The sequence below is a fragment of the Archocentrus centrarchus genome, chromosome 14 (assembly GCF_007364275.1).
Source record: "Archocentrus centrarchus isolate MPI-CPG fArcCen1 chromosome 14, fArcCen1, whole genome shotgun sequence".
NCBI lineage: Eukaryota > Metazoa > Chordata > Actinopteri > Cichliformes > Cichlidae > Archocentrus > Archocentrus centrarchus.
The window spans coordinates 20,559,272-20,579,911 of NC_044359.1; the positions used below are offsets into that span (position 1 = coordinate 20,559,272).

The 20,640-nt window shown below is 38.9% G+C and overlaps 1 protein-coding gene across 4 annotated transcripts in view; it reads right to left on the reverse strand.

The window, feature by feature from the left end:
- Positions 1 to 20,640, reverse strand: part of klhl13 (kelch-like family member 13) — a 41,063-nt gene that overhangs the window by 13,724 nt on the left and 6,699 nt on the right. Inside the window, exons 1-3 of one of the 4 annotated variants that reach the window (XM_030746489.1) lie at positions 19,241 to 19,533; positions 6,995 to 7,066; positions 723 to 864 (exon numbers count right to left, since the gene is read on the reverse strand). In XM_030746489.1, the coding sequence (XP_030602349.1) occupies positions 723 to 864; positions 6,995 to 7,066; positions 19,241 to 19,338 (312 nt within the window). In that variant the 5' untranslated portion in view covers positions 19,339 to 19,533. Of the gene's footprint in view, positions 1 to 722; positions 865 to 6,994; positions 7,067 to 19,240; positions 19,534 to 20,640 lie in introns of those variants that run through there. The other 3 variants (XM_030746490.1, XM_030746491.1, XM_030746492.1) reach the window with 3 other exon arrangements.

Here is a 20,640-nt window from a genome sequence, read left to right on the forward strand (position 1 = left end):
GGTGGATGCTTCCAAATGCACCGCCTAATTGAGACTAACAGATTCTATAATCAGGGTGTACGATCACATCAGGCTAGGAAAAATCATTAGCATTCCCTTATTGTGCTGTGGCAGCAAAAGATTAATGAGCTGCAAAAGCAGCCAACGGCCATTCATTTTCAGTGAGAGCCGATGACGAAGGACAGTTATTGCTGTTGCAGCAAACAGCGCAATGCCAGCACTCACTAGCACAACTTTAGGCTGATCTTCACTTTGCACCATTCAGTGGTGGCATGCTGAAGCTGCCACCAATTGTAATGTTTATGCACCTTCCTTACTTTCAGGGTGGGAATGGGGATGGGTGGGTTTGTCTGTACAAGATGAGCAAGCTTTTGTTATATTTTTCATCAACAGCAAAGGTTGTGCTCACCCTTTACATCAAATCCCAGACACCAAATCCCAACTGCTTTGGATTATTATTGAAATACAAGACGAGATATTAAACTGTGCCCAGTGAGCCATGCTGTGAATTCCCTTACGTTGTGATACTGCAATGTTAAAGGTTTTTAATCTTGAAAGAAATGTAATTAAAACAAACATTCACTGTTTTGCTGGCCTGCAATTTGCAAACATCTAAGATCTCCAAAGAAATGGTAAGGACAAATGTGAATGTTATTGTCAGATGTTGTTAATATTTGACTTAGTTCTAATAAGACACTGTCGCTATGTGTCTGAACTCTCACCTGAAGAACCACTGAGCTGTGCGTGTTGCTTGTGAAAAATCGAGTGTTTCCAGTCTTTGATGCCTGAAGGTGAGCAGAGATGCCCATATCACCATAGCCCAGAGCAACTTTCATGTGAGCGTCGTCGTCCTCCACGAGGGATCTAATAGGAAAAAAGAAAAGTTTTTACTTCAAAAGGGTAGCAAATGCACATTTCCTTCTAATTTTAGCTTCTGGAAAGTAGGACAGATGCTTTTTCATAGTGTCAACGCTTAAGGACATTTTGGGTAGTGGCAACTTAACTGGTAGACTGTCCCTAAAAGTTGTAAATCTGCAAGACTTAATCAGTGGGGGAAATTGTGGCAAAGGAAGTGAACAAGGTACAACTATCTTTCCAAAGCTCTAACCAACCACACTCCAGCTCTAGGCCACTCCAGGATCTTAAAAGCTCCTTATGTATACCATAAGAAAAGTGTCCTTCTGTGCTTAGATAATGCACAAGACATTTTTCTCCATAATATTAGTAAAAAGATGTGAAATACCAAAGTCTGACATTGCATCCATTGTAACTGTTGGATATTAGCAGTTATGTCATATCAAAATGCAAAAATATGCAAACAGACCTAATATTCTGAAAAAAAAGTTTGGATGTCATAATGTCATAACCCAAACGATGTCTGCCACACCAGCAGCAGCAGCAGCAGGATCTGGCATAAATATTCGAGGTCTTGCAAAGATGACCTCTGATCTAATGTTACTCTGAGGTCAAAACCAATTAGATTTTTTTTTATTTTTTTTTTTACCTGAAATCTAATGTGGATATTTGCTGCAGCCACCATATGAATGCGTTTGCCACAGCTGATCATTTCCATTTAGGCGGCTGTGGTAGAACGGTTCAATCCCAAGCTCCTTCTGTCCACCTGTCAACATGACCTTCGACAAGAGGCTAAAGTCTTAACTGGTCCCAGTGGTCAGGAAACCACATTGCATGGTAGCTTGCTGCCACTGGTGTGTGTTCATGAACAAGAGGAAAACTGGATAAAATCTCTATATAAATGCGTACACCATTTCCCACAGTACATGATAAATATTTAAATTAAGAAGGCAAGCTCCCTGAATTGTCCCTAAATGATGAATAGATTTTATTCTGGACAACCTCTACCACCTTTCATCTACATGCACCTCAGTGCCACAAAGTCTGTATGGACAATTTGCAAATGTATTTGCCGCTGACAACTGCACCACATTCTGCAACAGCTCACCTCCCCACCCCCTTGTTTTAGTATTGCACATTTCTTATGAACACTGAAACCTCTAGAGGCCTCCAAGTGTCACAGAACACGTTATTACACCAAAATATTTGCAAAAGTAAGTGTGAATGTGAAGCGACTGGCTGCAAGTTGACATTGAAGGATATTTCTGCAGTGCACAAAAGCTGAAGTTACTGAGGAGGATAAATGATAAACAATAACACCCACCAATATAGACTTAGTGACACTTCTGTTTTTCAGCTCAGGCTGGATACTGATGGGTATCACAGCTATGTAATGCATCATCTCTTGAAATTTAATGAGGAAATGAAAAGAAAGCTTTTAATGAATTTAGATGAGCTGCACAGCACTGAAAAAGATAATTAAATAGAAATACTGTGACTAATAGTGAAAGCATATTACATGTAGAGTCATTATTTCGCAGGTTTCAGAGCTTGGGGAGGAAAAAAAACAAGTTAAGAGACAAAATGCTGCTAATGATAATTGAAGCAAATTAAAGTTTTTTGGGGTTTTTTTCTTTTTTTTGCATAAGGTCTAACTGATTTATAATCCAGGGAAGCCTTGCAGCAACCGTCTATAAGGAAAAACTCAGCGCCATGGGAGCATATTTTAGCATTTGTCATAATCTATAAATGTGTAAAAGCATGAAAATTCTGATACAACTAGAACCTCAACATGTGATGCAATAGGGTGTAAAGTCCCTAACTGCTCCATAGAGGGTGAGCATGGAAAGACGGCAAGTGTGACTCAGATCCCGGAGGGGGATACTCTCGGGATACGAGTACATTTTGTTCAGACTAAACTGACATTAGAGAATGAAGCTCATTTGGGCAGAAGATACGCGGATCAAAAGAAGAAAAATATTCTCCTTCGCTTGCAAACAACACAGCTCTATAATGTAGATCACAAGCAAATCATTTGGACTGCTTTACTACTTAAAGTACCTGTTAAAAAAGAAAACAGCTGACCTTGGTGTTAACAGAAGAATCTGAAACACCTGTCCCAGGGAGCATTTCTAGAAAAGCAAAAGCAGCTGAGCTGAGGTAGGCCATTATTCTTTAAGTGCGAACATGAAGTTAATGCAATAAAAATAATGACACGATGAAGAAGAGCAACTGTTTTAAAAGGGGGGGGGGGCACCCTGCTTTGCCATGTCTGCAACCACAATGACCAATCAACTACAGAATCTGACAGAAACTGGGCTTAAAATATTACATCTATTCTCCATGTAATATATGGAGATGACATAACAGACAACTAATGTGGAATCAGGGGCTTAAATTGCGTTTTTTTGGACGAAGATTGGCCTGGTTACAACATTTTTTTTTACAAAAATGTTGGGCTCAGCATAGCAGTGAATTTGTCTTCAAACAGACCCCATGAGCAGGCAGCACTTGTCAGATATAGAAGACTAATGGAAGTAATTCGAAGTTCTTGTCTGGCTGAGCGCTTGATTTTTTTTTTTTTTTTTTTTTTGTGGTTAGAGGAGTGGTTTTCCCATTTGTGAGTAAATGTTCCCTGCGCTTTGAAGGGCTGTTATTGAACATCAGTGAATAAAACACAGCTTTTACATGTTAATAAAAAGGCTGGGTAAGCTGCTGAATGTCACAATCTTCTTTTATATGTATGAAATTAAATTAATGTGGCATATTTAAGTGGAGGATATGATATTTTAAACTTGCTTCACTTAACCCAAAAGCAGCTTTTGGGTGTCCCAATAACAGTTTGATAAAAATAGAAGAAATAGAAGAAATGTGTACAGGAAACTACACACTAACAATGAATGACTAAAGAATGTCTTTAACTTCCTGAGACCATATGTCCACATATGGGGACATTACATTTTGGCTTTCCTGCACCTTATACTTCATTCTGCTCAATAGTGTTTATACTTTGTTAAGTCATGTTGTTTTTGTTGTGTTATGCCATAAAATAATCCCATTGTGTTTTTTCATGAAAGTATGTAACAACCATGTAACAAAATACAACTTCCTTTTCAAAGAGGAAGCTTAGTTTCTGTACATATCAGGTCCCTCTAATCACAAATATCTAGGAGAAATTAGAAATGCATCACAAACAGGAGCTCGGGTCTCAGGAGGTTAAAACAAAGTATGTTTTTTTTTCTACTCAATGTAGCAATGTTCATACAGTAACTCCGATTACTACATAAAGCAAGCCATCATCTAGTCTTCAGATTTTCTCAACATGTCTAACACGTCTGGTTCTTACTTAATTCTGAATAAAGAAAACACTGTCCTAGCCAGTAAAAGTAAGTTGGGAATGTAACACCTGCTCTGTGTGCATTACATGCATTTCTATTTTAAGACTGATCTCATATAATGTTATGTACATCAGTAATAAGTAGGCAGAACACTGCTTATGTAACATGGACATCCATTAAAGCTTTTGATGCAGGTCTATTATAGGAGTAATCAGGTACAATGGCTTATACATCTGTTACATAAAGGCTCGGTAGCACAACGTGGCCCATCTGATCAGAAGAAAACACCAGTTTTTCCCACTGAATCATGCACAACGAGACGAATGAAATTATGTCTTTTGCTGTGATTTGGATGTTCCCAAACTGTTCACACTGAACATGTCATGAAAAAAAAAAAGCACTGTGATGACATCACTTTTATGGCATGCAACCCCCCCCCATAAAAAAACAAAAAACAGCTGCAATTCACCTAGAGGGCACTTGCGGGATCGTTCTCGTGGATGAAGCTGAATGCCAGAAATAATTATTTACACCTGCTTATACTTCCAGATGAAAGCTAGTTTAGTTTATTGAAACCTTAGTAAGATTTATACATTTGATGCAAAGTGAAATAATACTAGTGTTCTCACATTTTTCCAATACACTAGCATTCTGTTAATGTTTGCCGAATGGTCGGTTAAAGACTTACAACAGGACAAACGCCCTCAATGGCACCTGTTTCCAAACAAAAACAACAGATCGGTAACTGTTAACAGATGGCTGCTGCTAGACATTCTCAGTAAAAAGGTGTAAAAAAGATTCTTCACAGAACTGTACGCAATCCTACTAAAAAAGTCTGAATTGCAGCTCTTGAAGTTTTTGCACTTTTTCTGAGCATTGCACAGTCTGGCCTTGGAGTGAATCTGCTAGGAAGTCCATGCCTGAGAAGATTATTCTTTTTCTGTCAACACACACCTGAATGCTGCCGACCAACAAACTGAAAAAAATTCTGTTTTATAGAGGTGTTCACACGCCGATGATCAGTTGATTGAGTTAATTGAGTGCATTTGGCTGCATCTGGCTGTCACTTACTCTTAAATCTTTTGGAGGGACAAAGGGGGTACTTAGTTTTTCACAGGACTGCACAGAGCCCACATGACTGTACTTAATCAATTAAAAAAAAATACTGGTAATGTTGAAACACCGGCTTTAAATACACTGGCTTTATTTTTAAAACATCACTGCTGCTGGCTGGAGAATCGCCTAAGGTCCCATTGCATGTAGATTCAATGCTGAGCTCACGCCTCACAGAACTGCCCAATTTTAACTGGCTATAAACCATTTTGTCAGCGTCAAGGACTGCTGAAATCTGATCTTGCTCCTAAAAAGGACAAAGCCTTGATTTGGATGTTTTATTGTAGCAAGTTATGCAGATCACAGTTTTATACATAATGGCACATTCAGTGGGATGTGATGGTCCTGACAAAGATCAAGATAGAAATGTTAGACACTGAAAATCATGCTCCTTAATTACAATTTAAAAAAAAAAAGAAAAAAAAAGAATTCAGGCCTTTTGAAATAAAATGCCATTTAGACACACATAAGTAAATGCTAGATTGACAATTTAAAGAAATGCAGAAATGCATAATAACTGCTGAACTCCACAAAAGAGACAACAAATCAGATGGTCACTTCAAAAAGATCTACATCTTTAACTGAGTAAAATAAAGTGCTCATTATTTGGGCTGATTGCTGCTATTGTTATGCTTTAGTCTGTGAGCAAATAAAGCATGTAGGCAAGCAGAGATTCATTAGTCTGCACACAGAGAACCCAAATTAAATGTCTGCTTGGGTATTGTAATGTTTTTGACATACGTTAGTGTGCAATGTAAATAGTCAACCTTCAGTAATTATTTTTATACTAACTGTTACACAGTAATGAACTTTACAAATATTTATGAATGCTGCACACAAGGCTGGAAACGTAGGATTATTAACGATGTGAGGCACAATTATTTTGGATCAGCTGGACATGAGAAAAAAAAAAAAAAAAAAGTATTTCAACTTGCTATACTATAAAAATGTCACTGAATGCCTTTTCTGCTTAATCTGGTTAAAAAGCCATCATCGTTCATCTTCAGAGTCATTAGCCATACTAATTAAAAAAAGTTACATGGCCACGAGTTGTGGGCTGAAAACTTTCTTCTCTTTTCCTCACAAAGAAACTTTAGGCCCTGATAAGCCGAGCTGACCTTAAACCCAGCAAAGGCTGACTGAAGCTTTTTGTGTCACCTCGCATCGCCTCACATCTTTGCACTTTAACACACTACAAAGACTTCAGCCAACTAATAGTCCAGTGTAGACTTTTTTTTTTTTTAAGACTCAAACGATTAGGCCAAAGACATTTGGGATATATGATGGATAAACATTAAGAGAAGGTCAGGGTGAACCTAATCATTATTCCTTTCACATGCTGAACTGAGGAGCTGGTAGGAAGACCAATGAGGATACATAAACAGCAAGAACAAAATAAACACAAAAACATGGAGACTTCTACCACCACAGGAGGTAAGGAAAACTAGAAATATGTTATCAAGCTACATTGCTACAGGTCTGTTACATATGAATGATTAAGACTTAAATACAGCACCATTTTTTTTAAATGACAATGAGAGAATGGAGTTGGTAATAAGGTACATTTTACAAGGAGATGATAATGGACCACGTCTAGCAGAAACACCATTACCACGACATACTGATGGCTTTAACAATAGTCACAATCACACTGACACAGAGCACAGGCAATGTACTGGTACATTTACCCCGTCAGGTGGTAAGTCGGACAGGCAGCGAGGAGAGAGTGGGTTGTCCAAACCACAAAGGAGTGTTGGTGGCTGCCGGAATGAAACAAAGAAGACAACAGCTACAGCATCCCACATAAAAGTTCTGCTCTTCCTTACACACCAGAGAACAGAGACTGAAGCTCTAGTTGCATCCCTGAGCAGTTTGAAGATACAAAGCTCTAGTGCAGCGCAGCACTGACCAATGCAGAAATAATGTGTGAAATACTCTGATGTTTAATAAAGCACTGCTACTGTCAAATTCTGCTTAACTAGTTCTCTTTTCTTTGGATGGTTCTTGTGTATATATGCACAATTATATATGCACTTTTTAAAGCATAGCAATATTTAATACTCTTAAATGTGGTGTTGTGTTTGTATGATCAATTATGCTCAATAAGGGCTGTCACAAGTTTAATGATAAACTAATTTCACAGTTTAATACTCAGCAGGTCATGAAAAGCATTCAACCTTTGAACAATGAGGGTGGACTGAAGGATGGATGAATACAAAACCGCATAATCAGACAACTCATTATCATACACTGACACATACTGCCTGGATAATCTCGTGAAAAATCCTCCTGACCCTCTCAGCTGATTTTTTTTTTTTTTTTTGTACAATAACTTTAGTATATTTAATTAAGCTGTGCAAAATCGTCCTTTTAAAAATGTCATAGTTACAGGCCCTTGAAGTACACAGGGGTGAAAGGAGACCTTTCACTTTTTTAAGCCATGTCAAATGTTCAGGACTAAAAAGCAGTTAGGAATTTTAAATTAGTTTGCAACCGCTCCAAAAGCTCAATTTTGTTGAGCAAGTTATTTTTTTTTTCTATAACAAACTTTGAGCATCAGTATCATGGGATATAATCACAGTATCAAAAGCAAAACTCTACCAGTTTAATGTCTTGCATATAGAGTAAGAAAAGCAAACATTGGTGTCGTGGATGTTTGATCCGTTTACTGACAATTCACTGAAAAAACTTCAAAAAGTGCACTTTGGCTAAACTTCAAAGGGTGATATTACCATGTGAGAGAGGTGGCTGTCAAAACAAATTACAGCACATCTACGGTCTCGCTTTTTTTTTTTTTTTTTTTTTTTTAACCTGCATTTTGATGCCATGCTCATCTTCTAGCAATGATTCATTCTGTGTCAAAATAATTTTATAATTTAGTCATATTTTAACGGTCGGGAATGTAGCGAACAGCCATGAAATGAAGAAACAAAAACTGGTGTTCCTTAGTTTTTTAAAATGCCTGCATTTTGAGCACACAGAAAAGGCCTGGATCACATGTGTACTTGGAGGGACTGTAACTAAAAATATTCATAGTATAAAACGGTGGAATTTTTTCTTTTCCCCCCACCATTAGATATGCTAAAGTTAGCACTTAAAAAAAAAAAAAAAAAAAAAAGTCAGCTGATTCTGCAGGAGTTGTTCGTCCTTATATGGAATAACCCTCCTAGCGCCTAGATGTTTTGGTGTTAAATCAGAAAAATAATAGGAACTACAATGATCAAAGAAGCCAATTTTGTTTTTCATTTAACTTTAAAACATTTGAATAAAATGCACAATACTGACCACAGGTGTGAAGTAATAAATTACAGATGAAGATAAATCCCCTTTTTAGAGTTAATAAAAAGATCTATACTTGATTTCATCCAGTTTCGCTCAGGTAGTACCTTAAAAGCAGCCCCCAAAGCAGCTAGATGGCACATTGATAACAACAGTTCAATTAGAGAAAAATATGTATGGCTGTGATACAGAAGACAGATTTTGTTCAGGCTTTTCTTTAACCACTGCAAGACATCGAGTTAACTACAATGGAAAGAGCAAAGTGATGCTATACAATCTGTTTTAATATCAGTGAGACTTTGAATGACCACCAGCGGTGCCTTCATTTTCATCAGTTTAGCTTTTGAGCAGAGCCAGAAGAAAGAGAGCGAAAGAAAACACTGAGAACCGGAGGGGGAAACTGGAGGGTTGAAAAGAATTAATAAGGGAAAAGGGTGGCAGTCTATCCAGTCCCTTCATGTCAGTAGAAAGCTTGAACACATCCTTACGCTAGTGACAGTTCAGGAAGCTAAAGTCAACTTGGCTTTTTCCTCAGATGACAGTGGAAAGGTCTTAAAAGATTAATGAGTATGGCTTTACGGCCTCGTCATGCTTAGCCATGCATTGATAGAAACTTTATTAATCTCATCTATTTTAGGTTCTTAGCATCTGGCTCCAGAAAACGTGATATTGGTCCTCCAGATGTTTTTAAACCTGTATTATGTAACGTACCAGAAATTATATTCACACACACATGAGAAAAGACAGGTTCGTTTTTTTTTTTTTTTTAATTCAGTGTTGCATATGCCACATATATGATTCAAATTTAAATGTTAACACAAAAAGCTACAGGGTCTACATCTGCTATCAGAAAAGTCTGCTGACATTATTTTTTAATGCTATTGTACAAATGTAACCATGGAGGCCACACAACTTGATTAGATCAATAACTAATATACAGAATCAAGTACGCCTTTATGAGGACATGGGGAGAAAAACAGAGAATAACCATAATAACAGTGGAGGGCACTAAAATACTGCAGCCATTGTGTGTAAAAAAAAGAAAAAATGAACTGAAGAGGCTGGTGTGCTTATGCCTAATCAAAGGCGATAAGTGTGTGTTATTCTGTTTCAGACAGCTTTTCATGTATGATTTGATTTTTTTTTATTGAATGCTGGACTCATTCCCTACTTCCACACTGGAGACTGGAATTACCAATGCAAGTCCAGGTTTGAAATTGTGAAACATCTATATCATTTTGCAGGAAAGGGATCAAAAGTCGGCAAGGCCGTGTGAACTTAGGATTTTCCGATTCTGAGAGCACTTGGTTTGTTGGGATGAAATCCAGCAGGATCTCTGTATCTGCATGTGTGTGCATCACAGCCTGGAATACATGCCCACATTTTGCAAGTTAGTGAGGGGAGAAAAAAAAAGATCATAATGTATATGATCATGCTTTTGAGTGAGTTCAGCAGGAATTTGCACAGACATGCAGAAAAGTTAATGCGACTGTCCGTAGTTTAGACTCTAGAAAGGGATACGCAAATAACACCAACCTAGAAAGACTGCTGTTGCGGCTCTTATTGAAAACTGACAAGGACACTTATATAGAGTGCCAGTAAAGTGTATATCTGAAAGGGATTCTAAGTTATTCAGCTCCTCAACTTCAGATTTAAGTTTAAACTGGTAAAAAAATATGTGCCCACCAAAATGTCACCAAAATACTGTAATTACTGGCAAAACAGATTTTTCAAAAATTGAAATCTCTTGAAAGTTCAGACCGTTTTTCTGTGGCACTCCAGGGCGTATTCCAAGATCGGTTGGTGGTTGTTAGAAATCACTAGCGTGAAATTGGTCACAAAGAAGGTACTGCAACAAAAACCTCATGACTGCGTAGCAGGTTGCCATGCATGCCCATAGTTTGTATGGGAGATGCTAATTTTTTTGCAAACACTCTTAAACTACTCACCAAGCAGTAGTGAAACTGTGGAAAGTGCAATGCAAACCAGAAACGAAGCATGTCTGCCTTCAAAGTAGAAGTTGTGCCTTTTGAAATGTGTTTGCTGCAGCAGTAAGGCATAACTTTTACCCTGAAGGCAGGTGCTCTCTGTTTCCAGTTTACATCACACTTTTTCAATTTTCACTGCAGCGCAAGGAGTAAATAGCAAGTGTTTGCAGATAAGTCAGTGTCTTCTAAGCAAACCACAGCAACCTCCAAGAGACCAAAGTAATCACAAGGTGGTTGTGGTGCAGCACCCTCTTTGTACCTAGGGGCAGCCAACAACCTCCAGCAACCACTTGCCAGCCTGTCAGGGAATACACATTATTCCCTAGCGAACAGAGGTTGAGTGGCTGAGGCCTTAACTGTCCTTGAGAGTGTCCAGAACCCAAGAGACGTCCACCTCTGGCAAACTGAACTGGCTGAATGTAGTTTAAAACTATGTTCACGTACAAAGTTGGTATGCTCTGTTAAATAAAAGTAAAAATGTAAATGTAATGATTTGAAAATAATTTAGATCAACTGAGACGTGATAATTTATAAAAAAACATTTTTTATTTGGCATAGCTTTTTTTTCTCCACATTTTATACTCCAATCTTTTCTGAAAATTCACACTCAGTGTCAGAGAAAATGAACAAGACATCAAGTCCAAGGCAGAAAGCCATTTCTAAAACTTGGAGCACAGCAGCCTCAATAATTATGAAATAGGAGAAGTTTGGAAGCACCACGACTCTTCATAAAGTTGGCAGTCTAACTCAGTGGTCACTCAAAACGAGATTCATAAGTCCTCTGAAGAGATACCTGCTGGAAGGATGACCATGTCAGCAGCACTTCATCAATCAGGCTTTTAAGGTAAAGTGGCTAGACAGAGGCCACTCGAGGAAAAAGACATCTGACAGCCCACTTGGAATTCGTCAAACAGCATTTCAAGGACTCCAATGAGAGAAAAGTTTCAGGTCTGATGAGGAAAAACTGAACTCTGCTATCCCAAGCTTGGGGTGGCAGGATCATACTGTGGGGGGGCTGCTTCTCAGTGGCAGGACCAGGCAGCTGGTGAGATGTGTGTGAAACGTGTGATACAGATACAGAAAATCTGATCCAGAGTGCACAGATATGCTGATTCTAGCAACTGTGGCGAGAATGCTAGAAGCTCTGCCGCTAACAGCAGTACAGCTGCCTGTCCTAACAAGTATAGCAAGAGAAGCTTTGATCCATCTGTAATGTTGTAATTAAACAATAAAGCTCCCTTATTTGAAGGCAAAGGAAAATAATTACTATTAAGAGTGAGAAAGAGAGAAGCTGACATTGACAAGACATCCTCCCCCTTCCCCACACAGACCATCCATGGCAAACACTGCTCATGCATCATCTGTGGAAAGACTTGACGATGGCAGTTGAGAGATGCTGCCCATCCAATCTGACAGAGCTTGAGAGGATCTATAAGGAAGAAGGGGATAAATTGTTCATGTTTGCAAAGCTTGTAGAGACTTACCCAAGAGCCCAAAGCTTTAAATGCTGCCAAAGGGACTTCCAAACGTACTAAATTAAAAGGCCTAAATAATTCTGAAAATAAGAGACTTCAGTTTTTCCATTTTTAACAGATTTGAAAAGAAAAAAAAAAAAATCTGACAGTATTTTCACTTTACCATTACATATTACTGTGTGACGGATGGGGGAAAAAACAACAATTTCATCCATTCAAGATTAAATCTACAAGATAAAATGTGCAAAAAAGTGAAGGCGCCCACACATGCTTTCTGAATCCACTGTGTTTTGAGAGTTTGTGTGCGTGCATGTGTATGTGTACACTCAACAAAAAGATCACAAGACTCCTACAGTCTGACTGATGCCCTCAGAATACACACTCTAGCAGCTGAATCCAAAGCACTCATGAAAATAGAAAGGCACAAGAAAAGGTGACAAGGTGCACGGATAGTAACAAACAGGGACAACTGGATGAGCACCTCTGAAGTTAAGTGAGTGGAGTCAGGAGGGAAATCCATTTGTCTTAGTAAGCAGACACCTATAGTGAGGAGTCAGTCTTAGTCACTGAGAATAGCAATGCAATAATGCTATGTGCTGAGCAGCTTCTATTTCTGAAAAGAAAAAAAAAACATCCTATGGCATAGTAGTGTTTAAGAATTGTACATCTTTCCAGTACTGTGATCAATCAACACATTTTTGCTGACCCAACTGCCTGGTGTACACTGCAAGTGTGAGCTAAATACCTACCTGTAGCCAGGTATGCTTTGCATCCTGGATTGTGGCAGAGTACCACAGATGCGTAGAATACACAAACCGTATCAACTAGCTGTAAAATTAACGTAAATTCTCCAAGTTATTCGCTAGTCCAGAATACAGCACCCTCTTCCCATATTTATTTTTCTTGCTCCCATCCCAAACACATCTGGCACATAAGCAGACTGAACCCTCTCAAGTGGTTTGTAGTGATGTGATTTGTTCACTTTGAGTTCGCTTGGAGTTTTTCTCTGTGTGAAAATAACCAAACCACAGGAAAAAGCCACAATTTTACAAACTCATCAACACATCTGGACCAAAATAAACAAACTATAATTCAAAAGTGCAGATGTTATTTGTGAATGCCACTTGAAGAAAAACAGTTGGCTGCCTTATTAGAAAACCAAACCTATACTGCATCAGCCGAGTCATATGATTGTGATAATCATATACAAACATCCTTCAATTTAGCTGCTACACATTTTCCATCTTCCCCTCAGCAACAACTTACTTTCTTCTTCAACTAATCTGAAAACTCCACAAATAAGAAATTACATTTCTCAACATTTCAAAGAGCTACACACACACACACACACACATGCAGATGCCACCCCCCTTTTTTGGGGGGTCAAAAGTTAACCTAAAAAGGAAGCGATCACTTACCAGATCTTTTCAAATATCTGTCTCTATGTGTCTGACAAATTGTGTTGACTCAGATGAAAATTGGCACTTCCCTAATTAAAACTGCTTTCTGAATCAATACTCACAATGTACTGGCCACAGACTCAACAGTTATTCTTTTAAATGCTGGCAAACACAAATGGGCTTCATATTTAAAATGGTATGTAATTAACCTGTTGGTTCTAATTAAAACAGAAAAACTAATAACTGCAAAGGAAAATATTAAACATTAGGTCTGCTGATATTTTAAGGAGATGTTTGCAGGTCTCTGTCTAGGAAAAATTATTCATTATCTCCAGATAATTGCCACAATCACAGCTAAGCTGTGTATGCCATAATGAGCCTGCAATTAAACATTATAATCAAAGAGCACTTTGAGGTCAAGGTTGCATAAGCAGGACTTGGATCTAAAACTAAGTTTCAGAAAAACAAAGTTTCAGCCTACACTACAAGTGGGTAAGTCAAAAAAGCTTCACACAGCATGTTTGCTTGTAGGTGGAGCAATCTGTCAGTGTGTAACAAATGTTAAATCAACCCGAAGGACGTTGTTAGAGGGAACATGACCCAGCAAGGCCCACTGTATGTAAGCCAAAAGAACAACTACAGCCCTCTACCCAGGGCACTAACTTGTCCTGGATGGAGCAGTAACTGAGTAGAGGCACAGCTTTGCATACAAAGGGGTTTAATCTGTCAATATCTAGAAAGGGATGCATGATTAATTGCAGATCCTGCCACGATTGTAGAGGTCAGCAGTGTTTATTTCTATTTTTAATTCCCCTGACTGTCCCGATATGGTACGGCCTCTGTTCCATTAGGCCAATTACATCCTTTCACTGTGAAACTATCTAAGCAGAACAAAAAGTACTTGAGAAGGAGCTTTGCTGGGAGTGAATGCAGAAAACTTTCACTTCTATGGAAAAGCAAGGAAACAAAGGATAAACAAAGACAAACAGTAATGTAGCTCTGACCTGACCCTTTGACACAGTCAAAAAAAAAAAAATCAGATTATTGTACTTAGATAATTTGGGAAACTATTACTGACTCTGCTGGTTACAGATTTGTTGTCCAATCCAGTCCTTAAACCTGAAGTAACACTTGTCTTTTTGCCCAAATGTTCTTTCAGGGCTCGGCAGCTGTTCCAATTTTTCTAGCTGCCCCCACCAGTCTTTAAGGCAAGCTGGACTGTTCTTCATTTTACAAGTCACAACAGTTATATTTTTGGGATTATAAAAGAGTTTCTCCTCTCTCTGCACTGTGTTCTGACAGATAGCAGCGTGATGAAGCTGATCTTATCCACCTAATAAGGGAGCATCTTTTTTTTATTCTTGCCAGATTAGATATATACTTAAAGGTGAACTCTTTGGTGAAGCAGAATCTAACTTCATCTTATCACTGAGTAGCCATTGGTGTGTGTGTGTGCGTGCGTGCGTGATGAGCACAGATATGACAGTTTCACCTGACTGAACTCAGTTGATGCTCTGCCAGCCAGACTGCCTGTGCCTCCCCTCTGGCCTTTAAATGAAAATAAATGATCCCTGGGTGGCTGTTTCTTTTTGTACAAAATGGCCACAAGTCAGTGGGAACTTAATGTTCACTCCAACGGGAAGATAAATTAAAAGCTCTAAGACAATTTTCTAAAGTTCTTGATTTATCCACCAGCACAGCAGATGCTAAGTTTCTTTGTGTGTTAGATAGATGCACACAGATGCACCATGACACAATACTGGCCTCGTGTTAAAGCAGTGGCAGATGTTTATCCCATGAAGGAGGCATTAGATAATATGAGGTTTTCAAGCAAACAATTAAGTAAGGTATTCTCAGACGTTGCATGCAACTAGATTCTATTTGTTTGTGGCAGCATGGGGTGTGCAGTCGCATTGCTGCACATAAAGGGAGGAGCACAAGTTCTTTTTTTAAGAAAAAAAAAAAGAATTATTAACTTATAAAATATTAACTAAGCACTTCTGCAAAAATTATTTGGCCCACTTTGTGACAAATAAACAACAGAGCAATAATTAGCTGCCTCCCGAGCAAGTCCCGTCTTGCGGTTCAGACTCCAACTCCGCCTTGGACAGCGGCTAGCTAAGGAAATCCTTGTTGTGCTCTGCTGCCTCACTGAGCTTCAAGTAGTAGTGCATTGGAAAAAGAAAAAAATTCTACCTCAGGTTTTGGGTAAAATGGCTCTCCAGCCCCCAGCAGAACAAAAAATGCTGTCACCAGCAGCAGTCCAAAATTGAGTCCGTCAAATTGCAGGACAAGAAACTCCGTGAAGCAGCAGCCGAATGATATCAAGAATCACCAAACAGCAGCCTGCTGGTAGAGAAATAAATAAATAAAATAAAAATAAATCTGTATTTGAAAACAATGACCAGCAGATGAAACAGGAAGTCTTGGCCCAGATACGTTCCGTCTACACCTCAATCCACAAAATACTGGCCTGGCCCCTCGAGGCTCAGCCAGCACATTAATGGATTCTCATTGATGTGTGAATCTCCTATTTTAGTTGCACTTTTGAAGAAATCATACAGTGCATTAGCTAGAGACACGAGTTTCAACTTTTCTGCTGTCACAGAAGTTGAACTCAGTCAGACCTGACTGAGTCCAATTAACACATAAATCATGGTGTGATATATCTGGTGACACCCTTGAGAATACCGCCACTGTTTAATGTATTTTTAACCATTAAAAAAAATGCCTGTAATCAGAGGAAGCTAAAATTCAAAGTCAAAGCAAATGAAGAACCCTGCAGCCCAAAAACCAGCTCTTATCCAGTTTGTCAGCTGTCAAATCAACAATGATTATTTTTAGAATGCTTAAATAGCTGAATTTTTGACAATAAAAAAAACTTGACAGAAAAAAAATTACTCAAGGTTGGTCATGAAGAAGATTCCATAGAAAATACTATAACTAAAGGGCTATTTACCTCAGAGACTGCAAAATTCATTTCATAGCAGTAGCACAGGGGATTTCAGCAGCAGCAGAAGGCTTTTACAGCCATGTGAGACATGTGAGGCATCTTGATTTGAAAAAAAAAAAAAAATCTGTTAAACAGATTCTCAGAGCTTTCATTTTATGTAAAGCAGTTCAATCTGTATGGAAACTAATGCAGTCTCACTACTTACACTGCTACAGTCTCACTACAATAAAAAAAATAGATATTTCTTAAAACAAGATGTCTAAGAAAAATCGTCTTGTCTATAGAAAGCCTTTTAAGGAGCAGACTGCACGTTTGATGGATTCTGGATTTTTAAAAATGGTCCATTTCTTTCACAGGAAAAAAAAGCAGCATAAATCACTTTCAGACTCTAATATAGAAAAACTAAATACAGACGGTAAATATTAAGACACAGTTTGATTTTTCAGAGTTTCCAGCATTTTGCCTTAATTACATTATGCTGACAAAAAGTGACGGGAATATGGGGAAGGAGAAAAGGAGTAATGACGTGTTAAAGATCCCTGACAGGAATCAAACAGGTGTTGGTGCAGTTAAGGCTGCTGGCTCATCCTGATGCCTCTGAGAGCAGATTACAAAAGACAGCAGTCACATATATTAAGTGCTCAGTACTGAATCACCATAAGATGAGGGATGACATTCATTTCAAGGACTTTTTGTGGAATGAAAGATAAACCAAGCGCTTTTTTACTGAGCTGAAGATTAGTCCACGGGCCATACTGGCAATGAACCTTAACCATTTCTTTCTGGCATGAAATCTGCACCACAGGCAGTTCATGAGTCCAGATATAGATTAGGGTGGTTTCAAAAGAGGCGAGCACGTTTGGCAAACAAATCTTATTTCTTTATACATGATGAACATCGTATACTCTAAAAACTCACTCTCCTGTATCCACCCTCATTCTGCCACTTAGGATACATATACAGAGATAGCTTTACCAGCAGATGTAATTATAAGTGTCTCTAAAGTCAAACAGAGGGAGGGCCTATAAAGGGTGACTTCTCCCTGCCCACAGAGTAACCTATAATTGGGGGGCCCAATATCAGCCCGCCTAAAAACACAGCTTACTATTTACACTTTTTTAAAATAGAAAGTGTTGTGGTGGGGCAGGGCCACACTTGGCAGAGTAAGGTGAGTTCTCAAGGCATGAATAAGCTTTACTTGTCAGCGTGTGAAGACACAACGATGTCCGCTGCCACTTAACTGCACTTGTCGTTTGGAGGAAGAGCACATCACGTTGAGATGCTGGTGTTAAGATCCTCCTCTTGAATTTGCACAATGTCAAGTGTTGAAAATAATGTGAATACTACATCCTTAATGCTTACCATCTCTGACAAGGTCTTGATTAATGCTATAGCAAAAAGGAGATACCAGCATTCGACCAGAATACAGAAAAGTCACTTTTAACGCAGCAAGTTTTGCTTTTTCAAACAATGACACACAAATTCAGCACATCTGCAGACTGAACTTTTTCAAATGATCATTCACTGTTCACTTTTTCCTTTTTAATCAATTTTACATATTTATTTAGAATTAACCATTAAGGGCCAGTTTGCAATAACTGCTGTTATGGATCTTATGCCACCGCTTCAGAAATTAAATTAACTAGAAAGTCAGTAGTTTGAGCTACAGACTGTCAGGAAATGAGGAAGTGCATTTGCCTCTTGATTGCTCTGACCACTGACATGCCCTTGAACAAGGCCTTTAACACCCAGCTGCTCCAGTGGAGATGCTCAGTGGTCAATAACTGTGACTGCCGGGCAGGACGTTCCACCTAAACTAACCTGATGAAACCAAGATTAAATCCATAATTACCAAGTCAATAGTGTCATTAGGGAGCTTTCATTTTATACATGCAAAATGACACAATTTAGTCACCAGTTTTCTCAAGGATTCAGGATATACTATCCAGTTTAGGTTTATGCTATACAGTAGAAACATATTATGCACATTTGTAGTTTTGGCTATATTTTGTGTATGAACAGTTGCACTGAGGACATTTAAAGAGAAGCATGCCATAACAGAAGTAAAAACGTGGCTTTCTCTTATCGCGATACACCAATACAAAAATAAACATTTGAGTAAAACTATCAAAAATAATCCCCTAAGCTTATAAAGATACATGATTACTGGAAACTGCATAAATCCAATTTTGCAGAAATCCCTCTAAGTGAGCCCAGTTAGCCTATGAAATTCCCTTTAGGCTTTCAGTTAGCCAAGGTTGTCTTGAAAACTGTCTCTTCCACAATTTTTCCTCACCATCTGTGAACCAAGGCCATGTTAACAGTCAAAAGTCAAACAAGACACTTGCACATTAAAGGAGAGCTCTGGAAAAAAGGTAAAGAGAGATGATGGCAGGGACTGTGTAAACCACTCCAGTTCTACCCTTCCCCCTTCCTGAACAGTAGCAGATGACAATAGCTTCTAAACCAGGGCACGCCAGACATCCTGACAAAGGCAGACTCCTCCCAAGCTGCTGAGTCCCCATTCCCAAATAAACACAGCCACAGGGAGAGGGCAAGAGCCGGGGATGTGGAGCATGCCATGTCCAGACTACCGGCAAAATGAGTCCTTTTGCCCGAGAGCAAGGCACTCTCCCAGCAAACCATAAAATTCATGCTGGACAAGGGAAATCTCTTGACACACTACAAGGCTCAATCACATAATTAGGGCTGCAACAAAAACAATGGTGTCACACTCATTAAAAAAAAAAAAAATGTCAGAAACTGAAAGGCAAATAAGTGCATCTCCATATGCACTGCTGCAATTGTATATCTTGAATGCTATTCAGCTCTTACTCACATGTAAGCAGGCGAAAGGGGTGAGGACCTGGATGTCTTAAGAACTGGCACTGGGAATTTCCAGCTGACAGGAGAACCGCTTTTCCATTTCAACGGCATGTTGTTGTCACCAGAATGGTGCTACAGCAATACCAACAGCAAAGACCATTTCCATGAAAAGGTTTCCAATGCAGTCTTCCATCCCACTCTGCCCACACCATTTAAGGGGGAGGGAGAGCAGCAGCAGCAGCAGCAGCAGCTACAGAAATACACTGGTAAAGGCAGTGCGGGCTACAGTCAGGGCTGTGACTTTAGCAGCAGCACTGAGAAACCAATAGATTGCATCCACCACGACTACTTGCCCTGCTGCATTCACAGTTGTCTCGTGGTAGGAGGGGGGAAGAAGCCCTGCCTTCCCATCACCCTTTCAGGGTCTGTGAACAACCCAGTAGCTAAGCAACAGTGCCACCTTGTTAGATGAGTAGTGATTACAGCTCTTGGCTTGCTGTGCAAATATAAGGATGGAAGATAAAGAAAAAATATATATACACAAGTCAATTTTTTTTTTTTTAAAGTATCATATGACACTGATTAAAGTGCCAAAATATTTTCTAACATCTAGACATGGGCCACTATATATATTTTCCATTCCTTTTTTTTTTATCTGTTTACATTTACCTTTGTAAATATTTGTACAGCAACTAATTTATCATAATTTTAACTACACCACCTCAATTGAGCCATGTCACTTTACCAAACCTAAGCATTTGGGAATTTGGAGACAGGTAAACTGTAATTTGATGTTTTCTTGCTCTTAAATTGCCCCCATATCCCCCAGGCAAAACTGATTGAAAGGTGCTTCACAGTGCAGATGGATAATGACCTAAAACATACCATGGAGGCAACCCAAGAGCTTGTTAAGGCAAGAGCTTGCTCTTAAATGGCCGAGGCAGTCACCTAACCTCAAGCCAACTAAGCCCGCTTCTCCCTTATTGAAGAAAAAAAATGAAGCCAGAAAGACCCGCAAACAATCAGGTAATGATGGTGGCTGTGATAAAGGCAGGGCAACACATTCCAAGGGAAGAAACTTATCATTTTGTAAAGTGCATTGACTCTAGGCTTCAGACATTCATTAACTGCAAAAGATTTGTAAATGTTAAAGTCAGTCCAAATCTATATGCACAAAGCAAAAATTAAAGGAACACTTTTTAATCAGAGTATAGCATCAAGTCAATTAAACCTCTGGGATATTGATCTGGTCAGTTAGTTAGCAGAAGGGGTTGTTAATTAGTTGCACCTGCTTTGGTATTAATAAAATTAACAACAGGCGCACTAGAGGGGCAACAATAAGATAACCCCCAAAACAGGAATGGTTCTACAGGTAGAGGCTACTGACATTTTTTCCCATGCATGAGGCGATAC